The 13,779-nt window shown below is 39.6% G+C and overlaps 1 protein-coding gene across 1 annotated transcript in view; it reads right to left on the reverse strand.

Annotated features, from left to right (window-relative positions):
- Nucleotides 1–222: 222 nt before the first annotated feature.
- LOC126386062 (S-adenosylhomocysteine hydrolase-like protein 1) overlaps nucleotides 223–13,779 on the reverse strand; it is a 21,238-nt gene continuing 7,681 nt past the window's right edge. The window contains exons 2-17 of the mRNA XM_050038163.1: nucleotides 12,864–12,975; nucleotides 12,597–12,740; nucleotides 12,092–12,192; nucleotides 10,505–10,607; nucleotides 9,525–9,619; nucleotides 8,488–8,594; nucleotides 8,257–8,373; nucleotides 6,555–6,618; nucleotides 6,104–6,192; nucleotides 5,768–5,838; nucleotides 5,527–5,621; nucleotides 4,398–4,496; nucleotides 3,975–4,043; nucleotides 3,577–3,655; nucleotides 3,255–3,375; nucleotides 223–3,157 (exon numbers count right to left, since the gene is read on the reverse strand). Coding sequence (XP_049894120.1) covers nucleotides 3,151–3,157; nucleotides 3,255–3,375; nucleotides 3,577–3,655; nucleotides 3,975–4,043; nucleotides 4,398–4,496; nucleotides 5,527–5,621; nucleotides 5,768–5,838; nucleotides 6,104–6,192; nucleotides 6,555–6,618; nucleotides 8,257–8,373; nucleotides 8,488–8,594; nucleotides 9,525–9,619; nucleotides 10,505–10,607; nucleotides 12,092–12,192; nucleotides 12,597–12,740; nucleotides 12,864–12,975 — 1,473 coding nt within the window. The 3' untranslated portion in view covers nucleotides 223–3,150. The remainder of the gene's footprint in view (nucleotides 3,158–3,254; nucleotides 3,376–3,576; nucleotides 3,656–3,974; nucleotides 4,044–4,397; nucleotides 4,497–5,526; nucleotides 5,622–5,767; nucleotides 5,839–6,103; nucleotides 6,193–6,554; nucleotides 6,619–8,256; nucleotides 8,374–8,487; nucleotides 8,595–9,524; nucleotides 9,620–10,504; nucleotides 10,608–12,091; nucleotides 12,193–12,596; nucleotides 12,741–12,863; nucleotides 12,976–13,779) is intronic.

The following is a 13,779-nucleotide window of genomic DNA, read 5'->3' on the forward strand; positions in this document are numbered from 1 at the left end:
CTCTACAGCAGGAGACTGCATTTCAAAGTGAAAGATCTGTGTGTTTTTTACAAACTTGACACATTTGCGAGTCACTTGTGGTCCATTCAGAATGGACCCACAACCCACTTTTGGACTGCGACCCACAAGTTGGGAACCGCTGGTGTATGTTTTGGGCAACACAGTTGCTCCTCAGGTAAGCCCGAATCGTTTCTGTGAAATGATGCAACCGAGCCATTTTCAAATTTTAACAGCAGTTTATTAAAGGGAACTGTGCACAGAAATTTAACAGGGTGCCAATATGATATTCTTCAAGCTAAACTACAGAAAGTGCTGAAAATATAGGCCTACTTTATAGCTAATAATTTACAGAACTTCATCTCCACATCAAAAACTCCAAACCAGCAACAACAACTGTAAAATCACAGTGGTATGCTTATTTATTTCAACTGACAAGAGTAAAACCGTATGCTCCAGAAATAACACAATCATTTGTCTCTATAGTAGAGTCAAAACTAGGTTAAAATGACTGTTATCATTAATTAAAACAAAAGGAATTCATTATAAAAGGCATCTGTAAGTGCTATTATGAAAAGACAACTGTATGTAACTTAATTGTCTGATTATTACTAGAAATGAAACTGGGATCAAACATTTACATTTAAAAGCAATGTAAAAAGTACAACAGAATGTAAAATGTTGCCCATTCTTGTCATCTTACAATTATGCATAATTTTTTAGTAATGTGAAACACTGATTGAACAACTCTCCACCATTGCAGAAGTAAAATACCTTTGACAGAAGAAAACTGAGTATGTTTTGCTGCATAGCTATCACTGTATATTGCAAAATTAACAACCATGTTGCGCACTATACCGTCCTGGGAGAAACACACAGCTGTACATGTGAATACAAATTACTAAGTGAATCACAAGGCACTGTCAACCGACCAGTAACCATGGTTACAGCGCTCATCTTGCTGACAATGATGTCTTCACTGAATGTCCTTGGCTCTGATGCCTTTAAAGCTGCTAGTGCAAAGATGAAAGCACTTCATAGTAGCATCTTGCAGGCTACTACATAAATCATTAAAAAAGACATAAAATTACTGCAAAAATGACACACAGGAAATACCTGTAACTCTGCGCATAGTTTTGCAAAGGGTGATGCAACAGAATACTGAGTTAATACATGTGGAGCAACATCTTAACAAGGTAAATGGCGCCGAACCCTCAGCAGGGACAGTGATACTGTCAACTGCTTGACGCAACATCGGCCCACAGATAGAATGATATACAGCATGTTAAAATGTGTTGAAGAGCTTTAAATTTAGCAACACACAACTACTACCTGTACACTATTTAGTATGAATTAAAAGAGAATCACCCAACTAAGTCATCGAAAGTGCCCACTAATAAAAAGAAATACTAAAAGTGAATACAGAGAAGTAAAAGTGGCATAATAAGTTTGTGCATTTAACAAGCCTCACAGAACTGTACTTAAGCCTTTAGATAAAATGTGATAAAAAAGCATCAGAAAAAATGTGTCATTGGAAAAGCTATAAGAATGATGCAATACAGCAAAAATAACACAGAGGGTAAAGCTAAAACGAGTGTCTACGCAAAATGTGCTGACAGCAAAGCTCATCCATGTCTGAGCCCAGAGCATTTGTGGATTTCAGAAAAACAGACATCCCCTAATTAAAGGTCTAGTGTGCAGGATTTAGTGCCATCCAGCAGTGAGGCTGGAAAATTGCAACCAATTGAAACTTCTCCCATATGCTAAGCATGCAGGAGAACCACACTGTACGTAACACTGTTCAACATGTATCTGTGGCTTATTTTAGCTTTACACAGAAAATACACAGTTGCAGTAGTCAATTAACTCTGGACAGGTGATCATAGAATATCAAAATCTCTTAACCTATTTTACAGATCTACTGTAATTCATTGTTTCACGAGAATGACAGTGAGACTAGACGTGGACACCAAGGTCAGACAGCGCTGATCCTGTAAAAATATATTTACAAATAATTTGAGATATCTGAATGCCCTGAGGTGCAGATACTAATCTTACCAGACACCGAAACGCCATAAATGGACACATCTTTTCAAGAAAATAAACGCCAAGGTCTCTACTTGTGTTTGTTAAAGTCAAAAAGTGCCTTTTTTATCCCAGATCTGCTGAAGGTTAAGAGTAATGTGGATGATACTACAGAGAACAGGACATTTCTTCTGTATGTTGTGGATGGAATGTATGAAGTAAGTGAGCGCTGCCGCATTGAAGCAAAAGATAACTTTAAAGCTGCATTAAGTGATTTTTTGTTTACATGTGGGACAGAGACAAACACACAGAAACACAACCCTGATCTGCAATCAGATTATCAAACTGTTATGGCTCATTTGTCAGCAACTAATTGCCTACACAAACATCCAGCGGACACACAGGAGTCAAATTTCATGCCACCTGACAAATTTAATGCAGCTTTGTTCACCTTCTCCTGAGAAAAACATTTGGAGCGTGACTTTCTTCACCAGCCAGGAGTTTACATCAGCTTTTTTTTGGTTTTATTTAATGCTTGTCTCAGCTTTTTTTCTCCTGTAAATGGCTGCCAACAGTTCCATACAAGAGGTTGAGGAGAGAGCCAAACCAAGGGGCGAACAGCAGCTAGAAAGCTCAGTGAGCTTAAGTTTGATGCGTTTGGAATTTCAACCAATAACTGGAGGAATTTAATACATTTATATCAAAAGTATCACTTAATGCAAGTTTAACCGACTTCACAACAAACCACCAGCATTTTACAACAACTGCAACCTTTCCCCGTCACAGTCATTTGGCACAATATATTGATACATTATTCAATATCTATCAGAACTCTAAAATAACCCAGGAGCCAGCAGGTATAGAAACAGACGCACTAGAGAATAAAAATCTCACTAAACAGCAGATATAAGTGCTGAGGTTAGGCTGACCTTTCACAGCCAGCTGGGTACCGTGTGAACTTCTGTAGGAAGCAAAACTTGCTGTGGTCAGTAAAATACAACTAAATATAAGCTGTGCATCCTGTGAAGAGTATAAAAAACAATATACATAAATCTCTGTTGTCTTAGAGATAGGTGATGTTTGGTAGCGTTCACATTTAGGTGTGCTGAAGTGTGGTTCCCTTGCAGACTAATACCTGTGAACACCAAGAACAAGTAGTTAGGAAACACTGTCAAAGAAAAATGTCAGCATCAACTGCTGTCTTTATTGTATAGCTTTCAGCAGAGTTGTACCTGTAGTAGTTGGGTTTAAAAGGGCCGTTCTTATTCAGGCCCAGGTATTTTGCCTGCTCATCAGACAACTCCGTCAGGTGGGCATCAAACGTGGTCAGGTGCAGACTGGCAACATATTCATCTGAAACACACAGATATGGTTCAGTAAGAAAGAGTTACATACACACATGCAAGACGTGCATGTTATCACAAGATTTAAATGCAAGGCAGACTGAGAAATAAATTAATTCACTCCAGCACTTCGCAGCCGTGAGTGATGATACTTTTAAGCCACCAAGGATTAAATACTGCAGGTCAAGGTTAAGTATCTTTATATCCTCACCCATCTTCTTGGGAAGCAAGTAAACATCCTGCTTGTATCGTCCCTCTGGAGCGTTGTACAGCTCTATAAGGGCCAGGGCCTGAACACAAACATGGATTAATAATACTGTTGAAAATGGATGCATGGTGTGGACTGAATATAGAGCAATACATTTCACCATTAACTTATTGATTACAGATCAGTAATAACAGATCTATGCAGGAGAAGCAGCATATTGTTGCAGTAGTGTACTGTATACTATGTAATGCCATTATGAGCTCCACTGGCAGGAATCCATTTTATCGCACTTAACAACCCTACACACTCTACAGTCTGCAGCAGACAGCAGCATTAACCACTGTGTGTCTTTAACTGCTGTACAGCTTATTATTGGCTGTCTGGTAGTATAATCATGTTACCTGAGTGGTGGCTGTGATGGACAAGACAAAGGTGGGGACAGTGGAGCAGCTGAGGTTAAGGAGACGACCCTGTGGAAGAAGATAACATGTTATTAAGAACAAAGGATTTAACAAAGCAAACACATTTTAGTATCGCTGTTATGAAACCTTGAATATCAACATGCTGCTGTGCTCTTCACAAGTAAGACATTGAGACTGACCAGTCAGTGTAGTCATCCCATAATCAGCTGCTTGAGTGCAAATTATTTCATACATCAGCTGCCAAAGGGAGAATTGATCGCTGAATCACTGTGTTGTATAAATACTGGCTCTGAGTATATTATACCTTATATGCTACAGTAAAATTATACAATTTGTTCTCCACAAACGGGACAAACTAAGTTATTACATGTGGTTGTGAGGTGTAGCGATGTAGCCAGTTACCTCGGCCAGAAGGATGACCCTCTTGCCATCAGGCCAAATGACGTGATCCACCTGAGAGCGCACTCTCTCCCAGGTCAGCTCAGGGGTCCGAAGACTTGCCTGCAAGAGATGAGAATATCAGTCACCCTCATGTTGTGTATGTTAGCTCAACATAATGTGACCGACCTGCCTCTTACTATATACTAAGCTTAATACTTAAATGTTTAAATATACACTAGTGCAGTGCCTGTTAGGAACAGGCCGATTGCTTGGCCTCCTGTATTGCTGCTTGCAGCTTTCTGTAGAGCCACAGAGCCTGAGCAATCCTGAGCGATATAATGCACATGCCATTACACAAGTGTGTCCTTTAGCAAAGCTGGAGATGCTAGTAAATGCGTCATTTGTTTACAGCTAACTATTTAGGACCAGGCTATGACTGGGAACAAAAGTGTTCATTTAGAAAGTTACATCACTGATGATTGAAATGTTTGAGTTTGCTGCAGTGTGACATATCTGGCCCCTTGAATGCACTGTAGCGAGCTACAGAGATCAAACTGTAACCAGCATGCTGTTTGGCAGCGTAACAGTTAAGAACATGTACTTTATTAATCCCTGAGGGGAAATTCACATTTTTTCACTCTGTTGTCATATATACACAGGCCCGAAATACACTCACATGACAACAGAGAGAGGGGGCTGCTCTTGGACAGACGCCCCGAGCAGTTGGGGGTTCTTTGCCTTGCTCAAGGGCACCTTGGCAGTGCCCAGCAGGCAAACTGGCACCTCTCCAGTAACCAGTCCACGCTCCATACTTGGTCTGTATGGGAACTTGAACTGGCTAAACTTGAGTTCCCAAGCCAAGTCCCTACGGACTACCACCGCCTCCTAATAGGGGTCCCCTCTCAATACACTAAACAGTGTGTACGTAACGCAATACTAATAGCCTAAATTTGTCCCATATATCTCAAAAGATCACACCTGACACAGTGCCGCCATGGGTCCTCAGTAATACACCTGCCAAGTGTGAAGCCGGCAGGATTAATGTTGGTAAAGGAAATCAAAGGACACACAGACAGACTCCTTCCGCTTAGTCAGATTGACCCAGTCTGTTGGATAGATTTTAACTTTGAATCCTTTAAGCACAATTTACCACATCAATCTCAGTATTGGAGTGGCCCATGTTGCAGACAATAGAGCCATTTTTCATTCGGTCCAGCTGATCTCTGGTCACCACATTCTTGTTCCCTACAGAAAGACACAATCATTCACCCTCAATCAGCGTATATTGTCTGCCCCCATGACATAATTAGCACAGAGAACAGGTCCATTAACTAAGACATTCATTATGACAGACATGTATGGAGTGAAAGGCTATAAAGCATGGGCGTTACCAGTGCATGTGATGATGATATCAACATGGCGAATGACCTCATTCAGCTTCACCACCCTGAATCCATCCATGCTGTTAAAAAAGAAGAGGTTTAGCATTCAGTGACAAACAGGCAGGTGTCTATTATTTACTGACAAGCAACTCTGTTCAGTTGTTGGTTTACTGTTGTGTGTTTCAGTTGAAGCTAAACATTAGTCATCTCACAATATGTTTGTTAAATAATCAACAGACAGTTAGCTCGTTATGCTCTGTTATCCATACTGTCTGTCCTACATATATGTTTAACATTCAACTCGGTCAGCATGGAGCTCAACATCCCGGTTCTTGTTTTCCTCACCAGGCCTGCAGGGCACAGATGGGATCAATCTCTGTAACATAGACGATGGCTCCCAGAGCTTTCAGAGCAGCACAACAACCTTTTCCAACCTGCAAAGACAAGATGAAATACAGTGTGACCAGCAGAGTTACATAAGCTGATCATTACCCTGACCTTAATAGAGATGTTACACTCACTTATCAGTATTTAAACACAAATCATCTTAATGCAATTGAACATAACAAACTACTAATCTCAATGTCCTGTAGACTTTGATTCTTTAACATCATCCAGGCTCAACAGTCACACACTGTAAATGTTGTCCAGTGAAATGTGATGACAGCTGTGTGTGTTATGAGTCCATGGCTTGTGCTGTCTGAGGTGTTAGCATTGCAATGCATCATCGTGAATACTTTCACAGCTATATGATAAAGATTAATGTGGCCTATTAACATTTAAAGAAGCATCTCACCTCACCGTACCCACATACGACCACCTGTTTGCCTCCAAACATGACATCTGTGGTTCTCTTCAAGCTGGAGAAGTTTGAGGCATAAAATTAGCACGTTTATGTAGAAGTGAGAAACTGCCAATCTGTAGCTGCACAACTCCAAAATCTGGGATCTTAATACTGATATACAGAAAAAGCTGTGTGGCAGTATAACTTTCTACAGTTATATACAATATGATAATATGATATAACATCCCACAGCAAAATTCTGGGTGATCTTCAACCACTGTGCAATCTCACCACGTCAAAATTTTCTCTTTGTTTGATTTAGGACTTCAACTAACAAATATTTTTATTGGCGATTAATCTGTTGATCACTTTCTCAATTAATCCATTAGTTGTTTGGTTTATAAAGTGTCAAGAATGGTGAAAATATCTACAAGCATTTCTCCAAGCCCAAGAGGATGTCCTCAAACATCTTTTTTTGTCTACAACCGAAAGATACTCAGTTTACCGTCATAGAGGAGAAAAGCAACCAGAAAATATTCACATTTAAGAAGCAGGATTCAGAAAGTATTGCTTTTTTTCTTTAAAAAATAAAAAAAAACTCTAGCTAATTAAGCAATTATCAAATTAGCTGGCAACTAATCAATTAATCATTGCAGCTTTAGTCTCATTAGACTTATAGAGAATTATACTCAGAAATATGGGGGAAAACTGCCCTTTATAAAAGTTAAATAATAACAGAGGCCATAAGCCTAACCCCTCACACATGTTGGACCATGTGTGATTAACTGATTGTTTGATGTATTTGGATGCATGTCTATGGCCAGAGTTCCTTTAATTCTTAAGTAGGATTGTAATTTATTATTATCATCATTTTAATTACTATTCATTTACCTTTTTATGAATATGTGATTATGCAATTTATGGCATTCTTGTTTCTTGTTTACTTATCATATAGTTTGTGTCATAGATGACAATTAACAGTCGACCATAAAAAAAAAAATATTCCAGTACAATAAATCCAAAGGTCTGATGATGCCGACATTTATTGTCATAACTGATAGTGGAACGCCTGCAACAGAACATCAGTCAGTGTACCTTGCAGATTATTAATCAGAGCAATAAATTATAAGTGGCGAGTGTAGAAAGCACGGAGTTGTTTAAGAGTACTGGACTATTTATATGCTGTGGTGATGATAACTAACAGGAGGGTTATAAAAGCAGTTTCTCTTAGTGTAGAACAGAGTTCAAAGAGAGTGCACAATAGATGAGCATTACAAGGGCAACAGCTTTTTAAAAAGCGCCCGAGGTGATAATATGTGAATCTGATCTTTATGGAGCAGGTGTCCTGTGATGGCATCAATGTTTCCTGACCTTTTAATCCCTCCAGTGTTACAGTAAACAAAGGTCTGATGTTCGGCATGTGGCAGCTCATGATCCAATCACGAGTGACGGAAAAGTGATGCAACTTTTTCTATGATCATGTGAACTAGACTATGGATTGTGAATCTTAAATATTTGCATGTTTAAAGAATTTGATGTGGGACTTGAAAGAGTGTATTATAATCCAGATCGTTGGATGTTTTATTTCTTTCAAATCTTACAACTCACTGTAAAACTGTCCAATAAACAAACTGTGTAGTGTTTCAACATCAGTTCAGCTTTGTTATTATTCAGCCTTCCAACATCTAAATACCTCAAACTCAAGCTTACTCACCCGTCCAAGATCGACTCTCTGCAGCAGTAAAGGTTGTCAAACTTCTGCTTTGTCACGGAGTCATTTACATTCATAGCTGGTACACACAGTTTCCCAGCTTTAGACAGCTGATACAACCTAGAGTGAGGCGAGAGTAAGGTGGAAACATTTCACTTCATGTTGGTGCATGTTGCTATGGGTGTGTTAATAATTATTTTATAGGAAGTGTATATCAGTAAAGCAGTGAATCACCTGTGAACCCCAGTGACACTCTCCTCCACAATGCCCCTGATCTTCTTAAATACATTGGGGTATTTCTTGTACATCCAGTGTGTCAAGTCTCCTCCATCATCAAGGATCTAACAGATAAGAGAGAGACAAATAAATTAAAGGTTCAGTGTGTGGGGGATTTAGAGGAATATATTGGCAGAAATGGAATATAATATAATAAGTATGTTTTCTTAAGTGTTTAATCACCTGAAAATAAGAATCATATTTTCGTTACCTTAGAAGAAGTCATTTAAATCTACATAGGGAGCTGGTCTCATCTACAGAGATCACCATGTGGAACCACCATGTTTCTACAGTAGCCCAGAACGGACACACCAGACACTGACTCTAGATAGGGCCATTCATGTTTTAACGTTGGACACCGTAGTTCAAAGCCCCTTCTGGACGAGAGCGTCGGAAAAACACTAATCTTTTAACGGGCATATTGCTTTATTCAGTGTTTCTAGTGGTTTAAATCAGCAGGTCAGTTTATTTTGGAGAGGGAAAGACCCCTGCAGATAATTCGGCTCATGGTCAAAAACCTCCTGAATGTCTCAATAATAAATAAGGTGAGCACACATTGAGTTATAACAGGAAATAGGTGAGCACACTCTGGCAGATGCTTGGATAGTGGCAGTGTGGGAGAAACACAGATTTGTCAAGTAAAACTGCTTGTTTTATTCAGGGTTTTAACTCATTTTGGAGAGAAGAGACCTCTGCAGATAATTCTGCTCCTTGTAAAAACCTCCTTAACAAAGGACGACTGACAGAATTGTAACCTGGAGAAGTTTCAGCTGTTTGCAATCTGCAGTTCTCACCACTAGATGCCACTAAATCCCCCTAAATTTTACACACTAGACGTTTAAATGTAGAAATAGCTATTCATTGAAATAAAGTGAAAAGCAGGGCTGGTCTTCTGATGTTTTAATGTCTGTTAGGGGCATTTCTTTTGTCACATATCACAGTCTACACAAACTGCCCCCTATTAAAAAGGTAGAAACAGAAACTTTTCCACATACCATGTTCGGCTGCCAACCCTCATTGTTGACACAGCGGTCGATACACCACCAGAAATCATCCTCAGACTCCCCTTTCCAGGCATACACAGCCACGCCTGAAACATGACAGATGGGTAATATCTTGAAGAATCTTGCATCAACAATCCTGCGTTTGCCTATAAGCCGCTACCAAAGAAACACTCTCTCAAACTGCACATATGACAGTGAAAGAGGGCAAAGGTGCTGGCACTGTGACAGTGATTTATTTTAGAAAAACAGAGTCTGAGTAATTACTAATTCTACATTCCATATTTGTGTGATGCCATTTAATAAAGCTCCAAAGGGACATTGTCAACATTGTTATTGGGTGTAAGAGCAAGTTGGAGAAGCTGTTCAACAGTGGCAGACATTTACACTTTCTAAATGGCCTATAGTTAAATGAAATGTGTTTCTATTCCACAGTTCAGCTCAGCGTGTAGGAGACTATGCACAGCTATAACTTGCTTTAACCCTCCCAAAAATGCATGGTCTCCTCTGACCTCTCTCCTCTCCTCTCCTAAATCTGCTGTAACCCACTCAACCTGTCCAATCGTGAAAGGTCTACCGTGGAAATTTAGTACATACTTACACCATCACATAGCAACCACAGATAAAAGGCTGGAGTAGTGCTGTTCATTCACTAAATGGCAAATCTTATGTGTTCCCATTATCTCCGCAGGGCTGATTTTTTAAGAGTTTATTAAACATTTCCAAACAGTATCCCTGGTTCTAAAAGACATGAGACGCTCACGTGGCATAGTACACCTGTGCTCACAGTAAAACAGCCTGGGCTAATCGTATGGTACGTTATAAACATTTTATTGTTCTTAATCAAGTGCAATCAAAATATTTATGATTTCAACACCTCAGTGCCAGCAAGGGCAAAAATCAACTGCCTGTATTCAATCTCACACATTTATCACCAGCACTGATTGCAGGTAAGAGTGAGTCTTAGTGCTTACCAGTCTCTGTCAGGGCAGCAGCCACTTCATTCTGTGTAGAGTATATGTTACATGCAGTCCAGCGACACTGAGCCCCGAGAGCCACCAAAGTCTCAATCAGCACCTGAAAACACAGAGGAAAGCACAAACAAATGATACCAGAATCACCTTTAATGGCCAAGTATGTGTGTACACTGAAGATGAAATGGTAAGAAAATTTCATACCACAATCATAGTGACCAAAATTATCATGGTTATAAGTATTAACATGGTATTTCTAAAATGGGCTGAAAATGCTCAGTTCTGATACACTGAAAAAAATTCTCCAAATGCTTGCTCAAGTGTCTGTGTCACTGTAGATGAGGAGAAGGGACCAGCAGCATCACTGGGTTTGTCTGTTCTTGAACAGTCTGTCAAAAGTAAGGTTGAAAAATCTTCCGAGTACAGTCAGTGAGTTTTTAAAAGTGCAGTTATCAACCACATTTTTAATGATGATGGGGCGGCTGTGGCTCAGAGCGGGTAGAGCGGGTTGTCCACGTATCGTCAGATCAGTGGTACGATCCCCAGCTCCTCCAGTCCACATGTCGAAGTATCCTTGAGCAAGTTACTGAACTCCAAATTGCTCCAGATGGCTGTTCCATCTCTGTGTGAGCGCGTGTGAATGGCACCTTGGCACCTTGAATGGAAGCCTCGTCCACCAGTGTGTAAATGTGACATGTAACATGTGACATGTGAAATGAATGTGACATGTAGTGTTAAAGTGCTTAGTGCCCTTAGCCCTAGTGTGCATATACAAGGACTCTGACTCAAGTGTGTTTGCATTGCTCTTATGTACTTACACAGAAATGGACATAACAGCTAGGATTAAGGGAAAAGCTGGATAATCAAAGGAAAAGAATAAACAGGACTAGTACACACACAATATGTGGGAAAAAAAGGTGTCTACAAATATTACATAAAAAGCACCAATGGTAGACAATAAAAGTAAAACAAAAATAAAATGAATATATACAAATTAAGTGCTCATTCATTCATTCATTCATTCATGGACTGGATGATTATATACAGTATGTGCATGTACACGTCGATATACTGTATATACAGCATGTAGGATTTATATTGACAGATGATGACAGAAAAATGGTGCTTTAAGAGCTGTAAAATTATAACCTATAATGTGAGCAGTGGATGTTTTGGTGTAACAAGGTTTTCAGCTATTCACCTGTCACAAACAGACTGCAACTCAATTATTTTAAGAGCACTGTTGAATAACACTGAAGATTACAAAGAACCAGGTCTGTATTATGCCTGCACACTGTTTGATCGCCCCATTACACACTTTATGTGACTCAGGGAGATCAGCTGGTTGATGGCTGATGAGATGACCATTAAACACAGCCATCTGTGTATTAAGTAGAAATATAGACAACTCCTAAGCACAAGATTCAGGTAACACAAGAGCTGGCATAAGGTTTTTAAAAAGTCCTATTTCCTAGACAGTACGAAGTGCAGAACCTGTGAATGAAAGTGACCTAAAACCCTATCCTGATAAGGGCACTACCACACTGCAGCCTTTGCTTCAAGCTCAAAGTCAGAGAGGAGTCTTACTGCAGTCTGGGCAGTGATGTGAGTGCAGCCCACAATTTTGGCACCAGCCAATGGTTTCTCACTCTGTGCCCTCTTCCTGAGTGAGATCAGCGCTGACATGTCTGAAAACAAGAAAACATTTTAAAAAAACAAGAGATGAGTGGGACAGCAGATGATGCAAAATAATCTCACAAAACTCAAATCCCATGTGCACTTACTAAGAAAATACCAATTTTCTTTTCTTTTCTTTATTACAACAATTTCTTAAATTGTTCATTTTTCAAAATGTTTGGTGATGTGGTTTGACCGGTAGTGAGGTTTTATTTCTTTAATTAGATCAAAGGAAATCAGTCAAATCAGAAAATCTTTAGGCGCACCAACTTAAAAAGCAGTATCTAATCAACAGACAACATTACAGATGTTTTCTAAAAATCCAAAGTAGAGCATATGACAAATGTTTTCTAGATTCATTAGGCAACATTCAAGAAAAAAAGGTTGAAGTGACTTAGTCTCTGCTGTGTCTTACCTTGCTCTGCGATCTCAATCTCACGTCTGCCAAATTCAGCCTGTTTGATGCTCTTGACACAGAAGTCGCTGCTGCCTTTGGAGTTGACCTGAGTTTTATCCCGAGGTGAGGTCTCATCGTCAGAGCTATCTGTGTAGGACGCAGCTGTTAAGGAAACAAAGGTTTCAAATATCTCACCAGAATAAAATCACCAGGAGAAAAAACACAGTTCAATGAATTTAGGGAAGACAGATTGAACTCATGAATCTGTCTGTCTCTTTTTCTTACCAGAGCTGTAGCTGTCTGTGGATGACTGAGAGATGGAGCGGGACAGGGAGCGTCGGCCGGCCTTGGTGGGGAACCTGCTGAACTCCTGCTTGTCCTCCACAAACTGGATTTGCTGATGTAATTATAGAAAAGTCATGTTACACTCTGTACATTCAGTGCTTTCATAGATGGTTTAAACTGGAGCTATTTCAAATGCATACAAATCTAGCCAAAGACAAAACTATGAGCAGTTTAAAACCTCTTATTATGATTCAGCGTTTAAACTTTAAAACACAGCACAACCATTTCTTCTTTTAGCAAAAAAAGGGAGTTGGACTGTTTTTATTTTTATCTTACATGAGCTCTTGTTTATATGCCTGACCAGATGTGAGAGGAGTGGAATTAAGAAAGATGAAGTTCTCTGCTAAAAACACTTTGCCAACATGATAATCCTGGTAAGCTTATTTTGTTGTATTGCCATAAATAGATTTGGTCTGGCTGCAGACCACCAGACACTGGACTGTCAAGACTGTTGCTCCATCTGACTCGTGCTTGTGTAATGATTGTGAACATCCCCTCAGTTCACCTTCACCTTGATGCAAGCTGAAAACTTCCAGGAAGAAAAAGTCACTTAAAAAATTAGGGATGCACCGAAATGAAAATTTGTGGCCGAAGCCGAAGCCGAATAATATTAAAGGCTTGGCCGAATACCGAGTACCGAACACCGAATATTGTCATTTAGTTTTTCATTAGTTTTTGCAGATGAACCCCCTCCAGATTAGTGTTGTCAGGGTACCAATATTGGGACCCACTGTACGATACCAATGAAAATATCATGGTTCTGAGTAGTATCACGATACCACAGCGAAAATGAGGCAGATGTGCCTTTTGTCATTTATAAAAAGATAAATCACTTTTCTATAATACATCAATGATA

This window comes from Epinephelus moara, chromosome 24 (genome assembly GCF_006386435.1).
Source record: "Epinephelus moara isolate mb chromosome 24, YSFRI_EMoa_1.0, whole genome shotgun sequence".
Lineage (NCBI taxonomy): Eukaryota > Metazoa > Chordata > Actinopteri > Perciformes > Serranidae > Epinephelus > Epinephelus moara.